The following is an 18,979-nucleotide window of genomic DNA, read 5'->3' as shown; positions in this document are numbered from 1 at the left end:
GTGCCCAGGATGCTGCCATGCCTGCTGCTCCACCCCTCCCTTCTCCATTGCAGATCCGGGGGCTGCCTGTGGCCCCACCCCTCCCTTCGCCTGGCAGATCAGACGTCCACAGGCAGGCTGCACCTTGGGCCTGCACCCGGTGCCCAGGATGCTGCCGTGCCTGCTGCCCAGCTCCTCCCTTCGTGATCGCATATCTGGGGCCGCCTCTCCCTTCAAGATCACAGATCAGGGGACTGCAAGCACAGGGGTACCCGGTGCCAGGGTGCCGCTGTGCCTGGGGCCGCCCCTCCTTTCACCATCGCAGATCAGGGGGCCACAGGCCAGTTGGCACCCCTGGCCCCAGTGGTCCTACACCCCAGCTCTCTCTTCCTCCGATTGCCATGGCGATCACCGGCACCCCTGCCTGGGGTGTTGCCTGGCCTGCTGGGCTTTCTGATGGCGATCACTGGCTGGGGGGTGGGCAAAGGCAGCCCACAGGGCTGCCTTTGCCCACCCCCCAGCTCTTGCCTGCCACCATTCTTCCGTCTTTCCCCTTTTGCCTCCCATCATTGCGCCTATGTATGCAAATTAGCCACCATCTTTGTTGGCGGTTAACCGCCATCTTGGCTGGCAGTTAATTTGCATATCGCCCTGATTAGCCAATGGGAAGGGTAGAGGTGGTACGCTAATTACCATGTTTCTCTTTTATTAGATAGGACTAGAGGTCCGGTGCACAAAAATTTGTGCACTCGGGGTGGGGGGGTCTCTTAGCCCACCCTGTGCACTCTCACAGTCTGGGACCCCTCAGGGGATGACCACTTGCTGGTTTAGGCCTTATTCCCAAGGGATTGGGCCTAAGCTGGCAATCAGACATCCCTCTGGCAGCCCGGCAGCCATCGGGGGATGTCCACTTGCCAGCAGGGAGAAGACCTAAGCTGCAGTCGAACATCCTTAGCGCTGCTGAGAAGGCAGGAGAGGCTCCTACAACCACTGCTGTACTGGCAGCCATCAGCCTGGCTTGTGGCTGAGCAGAGCTCCCCCTGTGGGAGCGCACTGAGCACCAGAGGGCAGCTCCTGCATTGAGCGTCTGCCCCCTGGTGGTGAGTGTGTGTCATAGTGACCAGTCATTCCCAGTCTTTCTGCTGTTAGGGTTAGTTTGCTTGTTACCCTTTTACTATATAGGATAGAGGCCTGGTGCACGGATGGGTGCTGGCTGGTTTGCCCTGAATGGTGTTCCAGATCAGGGTGGGGGTCCTTCTGGGGTGCCTGGCCAGCCTGGGTGAGGGGCTGATGGCTGTTTGCAGCTGGTCACACCCCCTTCAGAGTGGGGGTCCCCACTGGGGTGCCTGGCCAGCCTGGATGAGGGGCTGATGGCTGTTTTCAGGCGGGCCAAGCCTGCAACTGAAGCTCCCAGTCTCTCCTCTTTTTCTTTTCTTTTTTATTCTGGGATTTATTTACCTTCTGTAATTGAAACTTTGTTGCGGCTCCAGCTCCAAGTCCTGCTGGCTGAAAGCAGGTATCTGGGGTTTGTTTAGCTTCTATAATTGCAACATTGTTGCTTAGACTGGAGCTCAGAGCCGGGCTGCAACAGGCGGGGAACCTTGGCTCCCTCCATCACTGAAGCAACCAAGCCTCATGTTTGCTTCAGCTGCCTGGCTGCCGGCCGCCATCTTTGTTGGCAGTTAATTTGCATATCGCCCTGATTAGCCAATGGGAAGCATAGCAGAGGTATTGTTAATTACCATGTTGTCTATTATTAGATAGGGTATTGTCTGTATTTGTTATTTTGATTTTTAGAAGTTGTTCTTTACTGTTCTGAGTATTGTCTGTCCTGGCAATATCATAAATTGCCACATCTACCAGGAAATGTTTGACTCTGACTTTAGAACCCACATTATATTTCCGACATGAGGACTATAATATCAAAAGTACTTCTGACAATATGGGGGGATTAATCTATCATTCAAAAATATCTAATTAATAGTAAAAACTTTGGACACAATGGAAGGTCTAAAGGATACAATCATAAGTTCCTTGAGATGGGATGAATGCCTCCATGCCTCTTCTTTTTCCTTAGAAGTATTTCTTTTATTCCTGGCTTTGCACAAAAAATAAAAATAAATCTGTTTGGGGAAGATTAGCATTGTGTTCATTTTCATTACTTAATAGAAGGATATATGAAAGCACCAGAGAAACAATGATGCAAAGAACCCTAGAACTGTATGTCCTTTCCTGAAGACTGTCTTACCAATCACTGTTCTTTTTTATTTATTTTTTTCCCTACAGGCGAGAATCCCAAAATCCAACATTCCAACATGCCTAGAAAGTATATCAGGAAGTTCTTTCCCAAGCGAAAGTGCTTTATTTTTGAACGTCCTACAAATGACAAAAACTTGTTACAACATATGGAGGGGGTGTCAGAAAACCAACTGGAGTGCAGTTTCCAGGTTCAATCCAAAAATTTCTGTAACTATATCTTCACAGCTGCAAAAACCAAGACTCTCAGAGAAGGAATCATTGTCACTGGAAATCGTGAGTCTCCTTTGTTACAGCATGTCCTGCATTTTACTTCATGTGATGCAGCTGTGACTGTGCTCAGGGTGTGTCAGTAGTTCTGTTTCCTGCTCTATGGGATATGGGAATGCAGAGATTCAGGCCACACATTTAAGTTTTTCATTAAAGTTTCCAATATGAGGGATTATTGAAGCCTAATGTATCTCATGAAACTAATACACTAATGACATAAGCGCAACCTGTTGTTAAGGAGAGGAATCTGCATGGTGATGACAAGACCAATGAGATGAGTGTATCTTGGTGAGGATACAGAAGGTATTGTGTGAATGTACACCATTTATGAAAAATATAGAGCAGGACATAAGCCACTGAAAGTTCATATAACTTGAGAAGAAAATTTAAATATAGCCTTATGTACAGGGCTATATTCATAGATCTATACAACTAGAGCACAGATACAGTGTTATGGGCTGAGTTGTACCCATGCTTGATTTAATATTTTAGTCACCATCCTGAAATGTTTGATGATTTCTTTATATGGGCCCAAATTTTAACTAGGAATGTTGCCCACCAAATTATCTACTTTACTTATCTGTAAAATAAACACTTTTAAAGTTTATTTTTATTGAAAAATGCTTCCAAGAAACTCTTGAATATATTGGTTGAAATCATTAAGTTTAAATTATCATGAGATGAATTTGAGAACCATAAAAGAGAGAGTGTATAGGAGATACAATGATGTTATTACAAGGAAGAAGATTTATCCTATATAATAAAAGACTAATATGCAAATCAATCAAACTGCAAAACGACTGATCACTATGACATGCACTGACCACAAGGGAGCAGACCCTCAAAGCAGGAGCCGCCCCTTGGTGGTCAGTGCGCTCCCACAAGGGGAGCGCTGCTCAGCCAGAAGCCAGGCTCATGGCTAGCAAGAACAAGAGTGGTGGCAGGAGCCCTGACCAGTTTGGCTCAGTGGATAGAGCATTGGCCTGCAGACTCAAGGGTCCTGGGTTCGGTTCCAGTCAAGGGAATATACCTTAGTTGCAGGTACATTCCCAGTGGGGGGGGGGGTGTACAGGAGGCAGCTGATCAATGTTTCTCTTTCATTGATTTCTTCTAACTCTCTATCCCTCTCCCTTTCTCTCTGTAAAAAATTAATAAAGTATATTTTTTAAAAAAAGAGTGGTGGCAGGAGCTTCTCCCGCCTCTGAGGCAGTGATAAGGAGCAGGGAATGAGCAGTAAAGAGCAGCAGGCAGGTGAGCAGTAAGGAGCAAGGGGTCCTGGACTGCGAAAGGGCACATGCCAGGCTAAGGAGCCCCCCTGCAGTGCACAAATCTCATGCACTGGCCCTCTAGTATAGTATATAAAGGAGGAGGAGACAAGAATGAGGACAAGGAAGAAGATGAGAAGGAAAGGAAAAAAGACAAAACAGAAATTTTCATTTCAATAAAATTGTTGTTATTTTTAGAAGAGAGATCTCTAAAGCTTGTGAAACAGTGAGTAAGAATTTCCTGCCATTCCTCAAATATCATGTGTCATTCAGGACTGGGGACATTGGCAAAGGCCTATGTGGATGCCATCAACAGTGGAGCAGTGCCTTGTTTGGAAAATGCAGTGATAACTCTGGCTCAGCGTGAGAATTCAGCAGCCATGCAGAAGGCAGCGGACCACTACAGCAAGCAGATGGCCCAGAGAGTGAGCTTCCCCACAGACACTCTGCAGGAACTGCTGGGCCTGCACGCAACCTGTGAGAAGAAAGCCATTGCAGTCTTCTTGAAGCATTCCTTCAAAGATAACAACCAGGTGTTCCAAAAGAAGCTTCAGGTAATAGGTCTTAGCATATATCTTCCTAATTTCTGTTCTTCTTGATCAATGGCTACAAATTCCCATTTTCCCCATAGTTCATATGTTTCTTATTTTAAAAAGTTTGGATTCATGTGAGTGACTGGGCTCTATAGACTACCATTCATCCTTTTTCTGAATGATTGGTTCTTTATTTCCATTATGGCAAAGCAAACTAATATGTGCTTATTAATAGAAACACTCAAGTTATTCTGTAAAAATTCTTCAGGTGAGTTCCTAGCACAAGATGTGTGGGTGCTCTTCTCTGTTTACCAAGAGCTGAAAACAAGATTCAGATGTTGTACACCTGAAACCAATATAATATCATTAGGAGGGTCATTTGGCCTCCTTGCCATATTCAAGGCAGCAATGGTGCATTGTATCCTTGTCTTGTTTCTAATACTTTGACTACTTCTCTGCTACCAACTAGAGAAAACTACTTTTAAAGACTCATGTGTTTATATATGCCCACTTGAGTAATCTCCATTTCTCATTTTTTTTAGTTAATATCGCATCACAAATTCTTTTTTTTAATTGTTTTATTGCTTAAAATATTACAAAGAGTATTACATATGTCTCCTTTTTTTCCTGCCCTTGACAATCCCCTGGCCTCCCCTACCCCACACTGTCTTATGTCCATTGGTTATGCTTATATGCATGCATACAAGTCCTTCGGTTGATCTCTTACCCCCCCTCCCACCCCCCAACCCTCCCCAGCCTTCCCGCTGTAGTTTCGCAGTCTGTTCGAGGCTGCCCTGCGCTGTATCTATTTTTGTTCATAAGTTTATAATGGTCTTTATTATCCATAAATGAGGGAGATCATGTGGTATTTTTCCTTCATTGACTGGCTTATTTCACTTAGCATAATGCTCTCCAATTCCATCCATGCTGTTGCAAATGGTAAGAATTCCTTCTTTTTTACAGCAGCATAGTATTCCATCGTGTAGATGTACCACAGTTTTCTAATCCATTCATCTACTGATGAGCACTAAGGCTGTTTCCAGATCTTAGCTATGGTGAATTGTGTTGCTATGAACATATGGGTGCATATATCCTTTCTGATTGGTGTTTCTGGTTTCTTGGGATATATTCCTAGAAGTGGGATCACGGGGTCAAATGGGAGTTCCATTTTTTAGTTTTTTGAGGAAACTCCATACTGTCTTCCATAGTGGCTGCACCAGTCTGCATTCCCACCAGCAGTGCACGAGTGTTCCTTTTTCTCCACATCCTCTCCAGCACTTGTCCTTTGTTGATTTGTTGATGATAGCCATTCTGATAGGTGTTAGATGGTACCTTGTTGTTTTGATTTGATTAGTGACTTTGAGCATGTTTTCATATGTCTCTTGGCCTTCCTTATGTCTTCTTTCAAAAATTGTCTATTTAGGTCCTTTGCCCATTTTTTGATTGGATGGTTTATCTTCCTTTTGTTAAGTTGTATAAGTTCCCTATAAATGTTGGAGATTAAACCCTTATCGGTGATTACAATGGCAAATATGTTCTCCCATGCAGTGGGCTTTCTGGTTGTTTTGTTGATGGTTCCTTTTGCTGTGCAGAAGCTTTTTATTTTGATGTAGTCCCATTTGTTTATTTTCTCTTTAGTTTCCAATGCCCTAGGAGCTGTATCGGTGAAGAAATTGCTTTGTCATATGTCTGAGATTTTGTTGCCTTTGGATTCTTCTAGTATTTTTATGGTTTCCCGTCATACATTTAAGTCTTTTATCCATTTTGAGTTTATTTTTGTGTATGGTGTAAGTTGGTGGTCTAGTTTCATTTTTTGCATGTATCTGACCAATTTTCCCAACACCATTTATTGAAGAGACTATCTTGGCTCCATTGTATGTTCTTGCCTCCTTTGTCAAATATTAATTGAGCATATTGTTTCGGGTCGATTTCTGGGCTCTCTATTCTATTCCATTGACCTATATGTCTGTTTTTGTGCCAGTACCAGGCAGTTTTGAGAACAGTGGTTTTGTAATAGAGCTTGATATCTGGTATTGAGATCCCACCTACTTTGTTCTTTCTCAGCATCACTGCAGCTATTTGGGGTCTTTTTTTATTCCAGATGAATTTTTGGAGAGTTCGTTCTAGGTCTGTGAAATATGCCATTGGTATTTTAATAGGAAGTGTGTTGAATTTATAGATTGCTTTGGGTAGTATGGACATTTTAATGATGTTGATTCTACCAATCCAAAAACATGGTATGCTCTTCCATCTGTTTATGTTTTCCTCTATCTCTTTTTTCAACATCCTGTAGTTTTCTGAGTAGAGGTCTTTTACCTCTTTAAATTTATTCGTAGGTATCTTAATTTTTTTGGTACTATGGTAAATGGGATTTTTTTTTTAGTCTCTCTTTCTGTAAGTTCACTCTTGGTGTATAGAAATACCATAGATTTCTTGGCGTTAATTTTGTATCCTGCTACATTGCCAAGAGTAATCTCCATTTCTTAAAATGAGCCAGTGCCACGTAAAAAAATCTAATCAGATGATCAATATTTAGTATATGCACAGCCCTAGAGACTGTCATGTATGGATGCCAGGAGAGAGAACTCTTGAGGACAACATAATTCTGCCTCATAAAAACACCTTCACCTTGTTTTTGAGTCTGTCATTGACCATCCTACGAGTTATAAAACTGTCACTTCAATCCAGAAGAAAACCAATAAAATTGTAATTTTTCAGGTATAGCAAAAAGTTTATTTTCCTGTATTTTGATACAATCAAGCCCTCATTATAATAGTTCATGAGAAGTTCAAAAGTCTGTTCAGTGATCACTTATCTCATTAGTGGACAATTCATTTACTGTGTATATATTTTTATCCATAGCAATCCAAGTTTGCAGAGGAAAGTCTACTTCCAGTTATATTGAACTTTCCATTGCTCATTGCTGGGCCACTGTTAATCTTATGACTGATAAAGGAATCTTGATAATACTGTATTGCATATTTGATATTTGCTAACATAGTTCAATTTAAAGGTTCCCATCAAAGAAAAAACAATGTTTATGACTATGTAAGGTGACTACAATAATTAGACATGGTGGTGACCATTTTGCAATGTATATAAATATCAAACCATTACATTGGACACCTGAAGCCAAAATAATGTAATATCTCAATTGAAAAAATGAAGGAACCCTGGTGTTCATGTCTACCAACACCATCATTTCACAAATGTTGACCCTGAACCCAAGAGAACTGAGGAACTTTCCACAGGTCACAAAATGAATTGGTCTAAACTGTGACTAAAATGAGCTTCTTAACCATGGTTTATGGTTCCATACTCCAGTCCAACTCAATGCCATAAAACTGCTTCTTCCAAGAGGATCACACTTGGCTCTTCCCTTCTAACAGCCTCTTTCCTTTGTATTTCTCCACATTTCTGTGGCAGGACATCATAAAGAAAAAGAAGAAAAAATTCTTGCTGAAGAATGAAGAGGAATCTCTTAAATATTGCCAGGCTCAGCTTACACAGCTTTCAGAGCGGCTGATGGAAGGCATTTCGAAAGGAACTTTCTCTGTACCTGGAGGATACATTCTTTACTCAGAGGAAATGAATAAGATTGAAAGGTCCTATGAATTGGTGCCCAGGAAAGGAGTGAAGGTGATTAATAAAATGAAGGGGAAGACTAGCCAATAGAGTCAAAGAGTGTTTGTGGGTTCTTTTGAAAATCTAAGACAATAGGACCATTTGTGAAGACATAGCAAAGCATATCGATATCTGTACATTTTTACCTTTTACATCTACAATTAGTTAAATACTCTTAAATAAGCCAGAATTTCCCCCCTAAATATAGGATTTATTATCAGGAATGTAGATGAAAGAGAACATGTCTTTCATTTAGGAAACAATGTAATAGTTTATCACTCTGTATAAGGGATACATAATTAATGAAACAATGTTCTCAACAAGCTTATGATCTTACCTAAAAAGGAAATATAAATAGTCAAGTGGATTGGTAGGATAATGATTATCATGTAAGTAAAAACTAATAGTGATGATAATAATGATAGAATGATGGTGATGGTTGATCTATATTGAGCACACACTTCTTAAAGCAAGTATATTTTTAAGTTGATCATTTAAATTGATTATCACTTTAATCTTTAGAATAATATGACTGTAAGAACTAATGTCATACCCACAATACCGTAGAGAAATGAGATGCACTGAGAACCTCATAAGTTACCCAAGAACATACAGCCAGCAAGTGGTATAGCTAGATGGGCCTGTCTGTGTACCTGGCACCCCAGTCAAATCTGAGGAGGAAGTGTAGCACAGTTTCTTGGAAGAGGAGGTAGAAGCTATAAGTTGAAGTATTGATTAGTAGTATCTGAGTAAAGAAAGGGTAGATGAGCATCCAGTCAGCAGAAAAAGAATGTGCAGAGATTGCATACAATTGAAGAGTGTTTGTAGAACTGCCATAAGTGGCATCATTAAGATGAGTCTGGGGTTGCCAAGTTGGGTTTTTTCCCCCCAACTAAAGATGTTGGATTTTCTATTGTGGCCCTTGAAGAAAGGGAACCACTGTTGGATCCTAAGAAAGATGATGAACTTGCAGGGTCAAATTTGTGGTTTTGTTGAACAATGACTTTCCCAGCAAGAATAGTCTGTGCTCCTTGTTTCCTCAGGCAATGGAGGTCCTCCAGAACTTCAAGCAGTCACAGGCTGCAACAAAGGAATCCATCATGCAGATTGATAAGGCCCTCACTGCTGGTGGGAAGGCTCTAGAAGGTACAGGGCAGGGCTGTGATCATGGAGGGCAGGGGGGTTCCTGCAGTGCCCCTCAAGAACAAGTCCTTCTTGAAACAAGGTGCTTCCACAAAAGGTTTAGAACAATGTGGCTAAATCCAAAAATAACCAGGTGAGTTTTAATTGCTCCCTCAGGCATCCAGTGCTTTTACTTCATATTCTGAAACATGTTTTGCTGGTATTGTTAGTAAGAATATTCAGCAATTCCTCTCTGCCATTTTAAAACCATTTTAGTGTTACCTCTGAAGGGTACAGCTAGTTATAACTGTTATTTTCTCCTCTCTGTAAAACCATTGTGGGACAGCTGAACAAGCCAAGACCGAGGAATTGGAACGAAAACAGGAGTTGCTAACACAGACACTGAATGAAACACAGCAAAAAATGGAGGCTCTAGAGAGAAGCTACCAGGAAAACATTGCCCAGATGAATGAGAAGATGAAAGAGCAGAAAAACAAACTGCAAGAGCAGGAAAAAATTCTGCAGCACATGCTGATGGTAGGTCGGGGTGGGATGTGGGCAAAGCCTGAAGGACAGTCACCTAGTTCCTCAGGTGAAGGGAAGACCAAAATGCTAAAGTCATAAACTGTAAAGTATGACTGTTTACTATAACTGTAAAGTATGCCTTCACTAAAGGCATATGATTCAGTGAAATGTCAAGTAAATGGGATCATTCTAAAGCCCCATGTCTTTAGGACTCAGCACCTTCTGTGGTATTAGAATTAGGGGGTTCAAATAACATGGCCCATACTCATGATCTACTGTTTGTGGTGATTACAGGGTCCTATTGTGCCCAGGTGAGTAGGACTTCAGTTCTTAGGATCTTTGGTGAACCATCAAAGACATTTCATATAGAGCCATCTGGTCTCAAAGTAACAGATATGAAATATGGGATAATGAAAGCCCTAAATTGTGCTACATTGGTGTTCACATCAGCCTGCTTGATTCTACACATCCAGAGTAAATTTATTTTTTGCCCCTACCTGGAGTTTGATAGCCCATATTCTCTGGAGAGTCAGTAGTTCCCATTATGCATAATGTATATGGTCATCCTACCTCAGTGGAATTAAGAAATAGTTAAAACTAAACCTCCATCCTTTCAAAAAAACATCCTTAGGACTGAAACATATTCCTGGCATAGGTGTCCAGCCAGAGAAAGTTCCAACTCCTTCACAACCCCAGTGAGATCCTGATAAGGGAACTTAGGAAGATATAAAACAAAGATACTCCTGCTACCAGATCATGAGGTTCGGAAATATTGGACAAAAAGAGTCAAAAAGCTATTTGAATTCTACAATAATTGTTATGTGGATAATAAAATTAAATTTAACTGAGTGCATGCATTACTGGGATTTCCATAAACCCATAGTCGTCATTTCTTAATTGTAAATTCCTCTGCATCACTAGGCAGAAGAGATACAGAAGAAATACAAAGAGAAAAAGGAAGAGATGAAAAATGTGATTGAAGGTGAGAACAGCTGAAAACACTCCAGATATCATAATAATAAATTATACTTCAAAATTAAGAACTCCACTTTTTGTGAAAATCAGAATTTTCATTCTTTTAGTGAAAAGACAAGTCACAGATTGGAAGTAACTATTTGAAAATCACACATTGGATAAAGAACTTGTATCCAAGATATTTAAAGAATTCTTAAAACTCAACAAATATCTCACTAATTGGAAAAGCAAATGTCCCAAGTAAAAAGAAAAAAAATGATATAATGTGAACAGATACTTCATCAAAAGTAACTTGGATGGCAATAAGCACAGTAAACCACATCATTAGTTAGTAACATCATTACTTATTAGAAAAGTAGAAATTCAAACCACAATGAAACACCACTATGCACCTAATAGAATGACTAGAATTAAAAGGACAAAACATCTGAAATATTGGTAGCAATGTGGAGCAACTGGAACCCTTATACACTGCTGGTGGAAATGTAAAATGCCAAATCACTGGGGAAAGGTTGTCAGTTTCCTAAAAAGTTAAACAAATACCTACATGCAATTTAATCATTCTGATTCTACATCTATCCCCAGGAAAAATGAAAGTTTGTGCATACGACAGCTTTATTGGTAATAGCCAATAACTGAAACAATGTCCATCCACAGGTGAATGATGAACAAATTTTAACATATGCATACAAGCGAATACTACTGAACAATAAAAAGGAATAAACTATCAATACATAGAAGAATGTTAGATGAATCTGAAAATAAATATGTTGCGTGAAAGAAGGCAGTGAAAAATGTCTACATACTGTATGATTCCTTTTATGTAAAATTCCAGAAAATGCAAGCAGTTCTATAGTGACAGGAAGCTGGGCCATGGTCAGTGATGGGGATGAGGGTTTATGTTCAGGAGGGAGGAGTTTCGTAAGGGCATGTGAAGATGTAGATGTTTCTGAGTGATGTGCATGCTCATTACTTAGGTGGTTAACAGGTGCATACATGTATGATAGGTAGATCAAAACTTATGTGACAGTATATTGCATTATTATTATACCTCAACAAAACTTTTCCAAAAACAAACAAACAAACAAACAAAAACACTCCAGGTAATCTGAAGCCTTATAATTGTTTAATGTTAGCCATATCAGTGGACCTAAAATCAAAGAATAACAAGTCTAGTTCATAGTCTTAGGGGATTTTTTTACACTTAAAATTTACACTTGAAATTACTCAGTTTTGTTTACTCAGTTCAAAAATTCTCACAAGAAGTTTTCTCTATGAAGTAAGAATAAAACAAAAAACATGGGTTGAAAGGCAAAATAAGACTATAACAATTTAATCCTTATGTTTCTCTCTTATTTTTCTTCCTCAGAATCTATAAGACAAATGTTGGAGGGAATGCAAAAGAAAAATGATCAGATGATGGAAGAGGAAAAAGAGATCCATGAGGTAAAAATGAAGCAATTGATTGAGAAGATGGAGATGGAGAATTCCCAGTTCATGGCAGAGCAAGAGAGAATTCTAAATCTTAAACTTTAGGCATTCAACTCTGTCATCGCCATTTTATTTTCCTCTACACTGAATAAAAAATGTGCTTAGAAGTTAGATTGTTATGTAAGATTAAGAATTTTTCTAGCCCAAACATTAGTAGACACTTCATTCTCATACTGCTTCTACCTGTGACCATCTCTGGTTACTAAAGGGTATTACTTGCAGGGTAAAATCTCATGGAATCCTTTATCATTAAATCAACAATAAATAGTAGCTTTCCACTGCCAAGCACTGTGCAATAGCTTTACAATCAATATGTTTTCAAATCCTTATGTTAAGTTGTAGGTACTATGATATTCTCATTTTCAAATGAGGAAATTGTAATTTCATTAGGGATAAGTAATGTTTCTGAGTCCTGCCTTGTGGAAGAATAGCTGTCTGTCTATCCTACTCAGTGGAGTTCAAGTTGATTCTCTTTCTGCCAGACCTGGTATAACTTTATCTCTGCAAGAACCCTAATGAATAGGAGGAAGACTCCGTGACCATATACACTATTAATCATGTAATTACATACTCAGGCTGTTTGTATCATCCTGTTCTTAGGCTCTACTCCAAGTCATTGTTGTGTGTAGATGTCCACCCAGAAATACAGTGTGGACTGGCACAGGCCGTGGTCTCCTCAACTTATTAACTGTTATCTTGCCTCCAAGTTTTGGAGAGTTGTACTAAGTTCCCTGATCAAACATCTGTCATGATTCTGAATCATGTAGTAGCCTTCCCAATGGAATTCACTCATCTGTCTCACCTTCTTAGATAGATATTTGAGAGGCCACCATACCTAGATCAGAGTTGAAGGAAAAAAAGATATAATTTTCAGGAAGTGTGTGGTGCATGTGGGTGAAGAGGGCCAAGAATATGATTCTGGGTTGCTAAAAGTTTAGAAACTAGAAAAGAACAACATTTCTGTAGCTAAATAGAACTCAGAAATATTAATGAAAAACAGGATACTCTGGAGCAGTGGTCGGCAAACTCATTAGTCAACAGAGCCAAATATCAACAGTACAACGATTGAAATTTCTTTTGAGAGCCAAATTTTTTAAACTTAAATTGTATAGGTAGATACATTGTTATTAACTTAATTAGGGTACTCCTAAGGCTTAGGAAGAGCCACACTCAAGGGGCCAAAGAGCCTCATGTGGCTCGCGAGCCGCAGTTTGCCAACCACGGCTCTGGAAAGAGTGAAATATTAGAAATTGAGAAGTTCACTTAGTTCACAAATAAGTTTAAAAAACTCATGAAGGATTAACATAGCTATTGAAAAGGGAAATAATTTGGCTAAGGTGGGAAATGTTTTACCTTGTGTGAGTTCAGTCTTCATTTTTTCTCTCAGGAAAATTTACAGTGTCTTCAGGAGAAATACAAGGAAGAGATCAAGAAACTTCAAGATGAAGTAAAGGTTTTGGAGGAGAAAATGAAAGAAACAAAATGTACCATATCCTAAAAATGCTAGGAACATAATTTCCTAACCGGCTACCTCCCTCCACAGGGAACAACTTGATTGAGCAACTTCTGAATGTCACACAGTTGCCACTAAACTAAAATTAGAATCAGGATGTTTGTAATTTTGTTGAACCAAAAAAACTGCAAAGACGAAATAAACTGCAAATACAATGTTTCCCTAAAGAGTGAAACAATTCTTGCTGAATATAGTAATAATGATTAGTATGATGCTTACATAGATTCTTTATTTGAAAGAATGGTTACTGAGTCTAGAGACACATTAAATTATATAATGAGATGGATTTTACAATGAGGAGATAGCAGGTGGCTTCTGTTCAGTATAGACTTGCTCCCCCTCACATACCTCACTCTCCTAGACATCCTAAACCCCTTGCTATTGCTCAAGGGTTTGGTTGGTTTTGAGATAGGGTTGGAGTGCTGTGAATTTAATACAAAGCTGATGGAAGTGAACAAAGCCATGGGACATACTGATCATCATTCCTGCCAAGTAGTCTATGGCTCATGGGCTGGCTGAAAATCAGGGAGACCTGGGACAATTGACTGCAAGGTGCAGACAGAGTACAGTTCTTGGTTGGGTGGTGGCTAATGGTCTGTGGGCACAGATGGGATTCTGGGATTCTGGTAGAAGAAGTCCTTGCCTCTGTGCAAAATGGATTTATGTGTGGATGCTTCACCCTCCCTGTCTACAAAATTCTTCTGGGTAATTACTGTCCATCCACAGGCTACCCACCTCTCAGTCTTCTACTCTCTTCCTTTAGTCTGTTTCTTCCCACAATTCAAAATGTAAATTCCACAGTCATAGAAAGGGGAGTTTGAATTCAATGTTGAAGAAAATTTATTTTCATTCCTCTGAGAACCCTAACAATAATCCTGCAAAACTTAAACTAGACTCTATTGTTCTCTCTGCCCTTCTGCTTTGTGTAGGAACAATATTTTGAGGGGGGAAAAGAATATTGACCTTCAACTCACATGATATGCAAACTAAATTTGAGATGAATCATAGTCTTAAATGTTAAAGTGAATATTTAAAAGAAAGCTTCTGGAAAAAAATAGAAGATATTTTATCATCTTAGTGTGAAAGTGAACTCTTGCGCCCTGATGATGAGACTGAAATTGATGTTGTCACCATGAAAAACATTATGGAGATTATTACCATTAAAAATAAAAAATAAATGTACTATATGATCCAGCAATTCTACTTCTGGGTATTTAGCCAGAAAAAAAGAGAAAACACTAACTCAGGAAGATATATGTACTATATTCATTGCAGCATTAGCTATAATAACCAGTATATAAAAACACTCTAAGGGTTCATCAACAACTGAATGGATAAAGAAAATGTGACATATATATATATAATACTCAGCCATAAGAAAAAATGAAACCATGCCATTTGCAACAACATGGATGGACCTCAAGAGCATATGCTAAGTGAAATAAATCAGAACAGAGAAAGTCAAATACCATATGGTGTCATATGTGAACTAAAAAAAACACCCATTTATAAACAGAACTAGAGGCCTTGTACGCAAAATTTGTGCATGAGGGGAGGAGGGCGTCCCTCAGCTTGGCCTGTGCCCTCTTGTAATCAGGGACCCCTCAAGTAGGGTCCCTAGGCTTGGCCGGTGCTCAGGATCTATCAGGGCTTTCCATCCCCCAGCTGCTGGCATCTGGCATCCTCCCAAATCTCTCAGTGCTTGCCATTTGTGAGGCATTGCTCCCCCTCCCCCACCACTGGTCACCTCCCTCTTCGGGCTACAGGCGTATGGTGTGATCGATTGGCTGGCCTGGACCTCTCTCTGTGGGGCGATCACTGGCTAGCCCTGCACATCCACCAGAGTATCACTGGCTTGGGCCTCCCTTTGTGGGGTGATCAATCATGGGGCTCTGTTATCAATGGCTCTGCAGAGGAAGGCCTTGCCCACCCACCGCAGCACTACTGGCCAGGTAGCCTGGGCCTCCCTCTTTGAGGCGACCATGGAAGGGCTCCCCGCCCAGATCAATTGCTCCACCGGCCAGTGGCCTCGGCCTTCCTCTGCAGGGTGATCATGGGGTGATGGCCAGGCCACCCAACCAATTGCATTGCACCTGCCTTGGCTGGCCTGGCACCAGTGAGTCTCATAACATGGTCATCCGGAAGGTCGTCCAGATGGTCATTCTGCTGCTCAGTTGTTCAGTCAATTTGCATGTTACACTTTAATTATTATAGATAGATTGGGGGTTGCAAGAGGCACTGGAAGAGGAGTAGCAGAAATTGGTAAAGGAAAATCAAAAGGTACAGTCTTATAGGTATAAAATAAATAAGTCATTAGGATGTAATATACAGCATTGCACCTTTAGTCAATTAAAGTTGCTAAGATAGCAAATCTTAAAAGTTTTGATCACAAGAAAAATATTCTGTAACCATGTATGGTGATGAATGTTAACTAGACTTAGTTATAGTGATCATTTGCAATATATACCTTGTATAAATATCAAATAACTATGTTGTACACCTAAGACTAATATGTTATACTAGAGGCCCGGTGCACAAAATTTGTGCACTCAGGGGGGGTCCCTCAGCCCAGCCTGTGTCTTCTCGCAGTCCTGGAGCACTTGGGGGAATATCTGAATGATAGCTTAGCCCTGCTCCCCATGGGGAGTGGGCCTAAGTCGGCAGTTGGACATGCTTAGCGCTCCCGCTGAGGCAGTAGGGGCTCCTGCCACCCTTGCTGCGCTTGCCAGCAGTGAACCCAGCCTTCTGGCTGAGCAGTGCTCCCCCTGTGGGAGCACACTGACCACCAGGGGGTAGCTCCTGTGTTGAGCGTCTGCCCCCAGTGGTCAGTGTGCATCATAGTGATGGGTTATTTAGCCATTCAGTCAATTTGCATATTAGGGTTTTATTATATAGGATGTTAATTATAACGATAAAAAGGAATTAAAATATTTCACTCATTAAAATGTCATAATAATATGATTCAGGGGGTGTTTTGGTGAACAGTGTGCAAGGGTGATTTCTTTCCCAGATTCTTGTAAAGATGGATTTGATTAATAAAGCCAAGGACAAAAGTAGTAGGTGAGAAGTACAGAAACTTTATTGCAAACAGATACTCTCTAAAATTCCTAATTCTAAGTTTCTTTCTTTTTTTTTTTTGGTTAGCATGCTCATACTATGGTTTTAATAGACATACATGGACAAGTCAATATAGACATATTTATAATTCTATACAGTCAGTCTGACATACACAAGGACACTGTAAACAGGGGCGCAGGCAGGAGAGCTGGTGTGCAAAGTGGGAGCAGCGAGAGGCCGTGGCCATGCCCGGAGCTCCCCGGCTTGGCTCCACTCTTCTTGCACCGCAGCTCTGAGCCTGGACCAGGGGGCCAACTTCTAGCCCGGAGTGGAGCAGAGGACCTGGGCCTGCAGGGAAGCTGGGGTGCTCAGAGACAAGCCCACCCTATCCTCTTGCCGCATCTGTGGCTCTGTAGCCTTTAAATAGTTTTCCCAGGCGCCAGGCCGGCGAGGGTTCCTGGGGGCACGCCGGGGCCACATGCAGCTCCTCAGCAAGTCCTTGGTCCTGGGCTAGACACCTTCATCTCCGGCCCAATGCTCGCTCCAACTCGGATCCGGATCTAGCTAAGGTTCGCTCTGCCGGGCCCAGCTCGGAGGGGGCGTCTTGGTTTGTAGGGGCCTAGGCCAGGCTCCAGCGCGTCCAGTTCACAGGCACGGGGGCACAGTCCGGGTCAGGGCGGCGGGAACATGGGCAACGAGGGCATCCTCTTGGTGTCACTGGGCCTGGCCGCCCGCCGAGGCCTGAGAAAGTGCACAGACGCCACCCGCGCCATCCTGAGGGAAATTGCAACTCATCCGTTTTTTGCAGCACTTCGCTCCGACGTCTTTTTGTTTTGTCTGGTTTTGGAGGGCAGAGTGGGGTCCGGAAAAGCAAACACAAAACCAACCCGGAGGGGGGCGAGGGAGGAGGGGCTGAGCAGGGACATGGCTGGCTCACAGAGCAAGGCCCTGCGTGAGTCCTCTGCCCCCCCTCCCCTTCGCATCAGCGACCCTCATGGCCGGCTGGGCGGTCAACTGTTGTACTTGTTATGGGTTCACTCAGCGAGATAGACCACCGACTCAGAATTTAAATTTAAGAGCCTTTATTAAGCTGGCCAGCTGACTGCAGTTACAGCACCCTACCGAAGCAGAAGCTGAACTGCAGCGCAGACTACAGGAGTTACATATTATTAAATTTTGTGGAGGCCCAGAGAAAATGTGTCTTTCAAATTCTGGGCCTCCCAATATGGAGGAAACTCTCTTTATTTATACTTTTCCCAGTCCTTTGTCTCCCAAATTTGGAATGAGACTTCCGGGCCTTCTGAGAAAGAAGGCCTGCCTGCTGGGAAGGGGCCATGAGATCATATCTCAAGGCCTGGCCTGATGTCAGTACCTTCCTATCTATGTGTTTTAGGAACAGACAGCACAGGATGACCCGTCTGGCCAAAGCACCAGATATGCAGCCCAGCACAGTACTGACAGGCATTGAGGCTGGAGGCCGGGCCCTGCAGGCCATTGTAGCGGAATGAGGAGTGCTGCTTGGACTTGAGCCGCCGGCTGGCTAGGCTCCAGTTGCACGTGTCCTGGTAGACACTGTAGTGTGAGGCGGGTGTGCCGTAAGGATAGGCGCCTGGGGACATGGCCGAGTTAAGCGAGGAGCCAGTGAGGTTGTTGATGTTGTTGAGACCCAAGTTCGGCATGCCAGGCACGGCATCCGGGACCATGCTCAATGGCATGGTCATGGAGGAGATGGAGCTGGGTGCCGAGAACATGGGCTGCGACGACAGCGGGCTCATGGAGTTGAAGAAGGTGAAGCTCTTGGTGGAGAGTGGCGCTGGCGCCAGGCTCTTGGTAGCCCAGTTGTTGTAGGAGTAGCCGGCAGCATACACGTCCTCGTAAGGCTGCACCAAGCCGCTGAACTGCAGCACGTAGCCGCCCTTGCCCAGGTCCAGCTGCTGGTTACGCTCACACTTAGGCCACTTGGCTCGCGGATTCTTGAACCAGATCTGGCAGCTCCCTGTCGACTCACTGGCGGAGTTCTCGAGCGGCTCCCGGGGGTCCGTGGCTCGGGCTAAGTGGAAGGCGGGCCCCATGTCATGCGGCGGTGGCTGCGGTGGCCGGAGCCCCTCCAGCAGCCGCTCCAGGCTCATGCCCCACTTGAAAGCGTCCATGGAGGTGGGGACCGTGGCTGGCGCTCGGGGGCCGGGCTGGACGCGCCCGGCCTCCCTGGCTGCGATAAGCGGCCGCCCCCTGGGACTGCCCGAGCCCGCAAGGTTGCTGCGCCTGCCCCATGGACCGCCTGGGGCTGCGGGGCCAGGAGGGTGGCAGCAGCAGCGGTTTCTTGCGACCCTGCGCCTGGCTTCGCGCTCCTCTACCGCCTCTCTGGCTTT

General features: G+C 42.8%; 1 protein-coding gene and 1 pseudogene across 1 annotated transcript in view; one reads left to right on the top strand and one right to left on the bottom strand.

Annotated features, from left to right (window-relative positions):
* LOC139003537 (guanylate-binding protein 4-like) overlaps positions 1-14,667 on the top strand; it is a 32,558-nt gene extending 17,891 nt beyond the window's left edge. The window contains exons 6-13 of the mRNA XM_070405541.1: positions 2,266-2,511; positions 4,044-4,324; positions 7,730-7,942; positions 8,971-9,073; positions 9,396-9,586; positions 10,496-10,556; positions 11,919-11,995; positions 13,428-14,667. Coding sequence (XP_070261642.1) covers positions 2,266-2,511; positions 4,044-4,324; positions 7,730-7,942; positions 8,971-9,073; positions 9,396-9,586; positions 10,496-10,556; positions 11,919-11,995; positions 13,428-13,538 — 1,283 coding nt within the window. The 3' untranslated portion in view covers positions 13,539-14,667. The remainder of the gene's footprint in view (positions 1-2,265; positions 2,512-4,043; positions 4,325-7,729; positions 7,943-8,970; positions 9,074-9,395; positions 9,587-10,495; positions 10,557-11,918; positions 11,996-13,427) is intronic.
* Positions 14,668-17,281: 2,614 nt separating this feature from the next.
* On the bottom strand, positions 17,282-18,760 carry LOC139002430 (pituitary homeobox 1 pseudogene; annotated as a pseudogene).
* Positions 18,761-18,979: the final 219 nt, after the last annotated feature.

The sequence above is a fragment of the Myotis yumanensis genome, unplaced genomic scaffold (genome assembly GCF_028538775.1).
Source record: "Myotis yumanensis isolate MYYU_CA2020_CCGP unplaced genomic scaffold, mMyoYum1.0.hap1 SCAF_2, whole genome shotgun sequence".
NCBI lineage: Eukaryota > Metazoa > Chordata > Mammalia > Chiroptera > Vespertilionidae > Myotis > Myotis yumanensis.
Note: the sequence above shows the minus strand (reverse complement) of the source record. Positions and strands in the feature narration are given on the sequence as shown.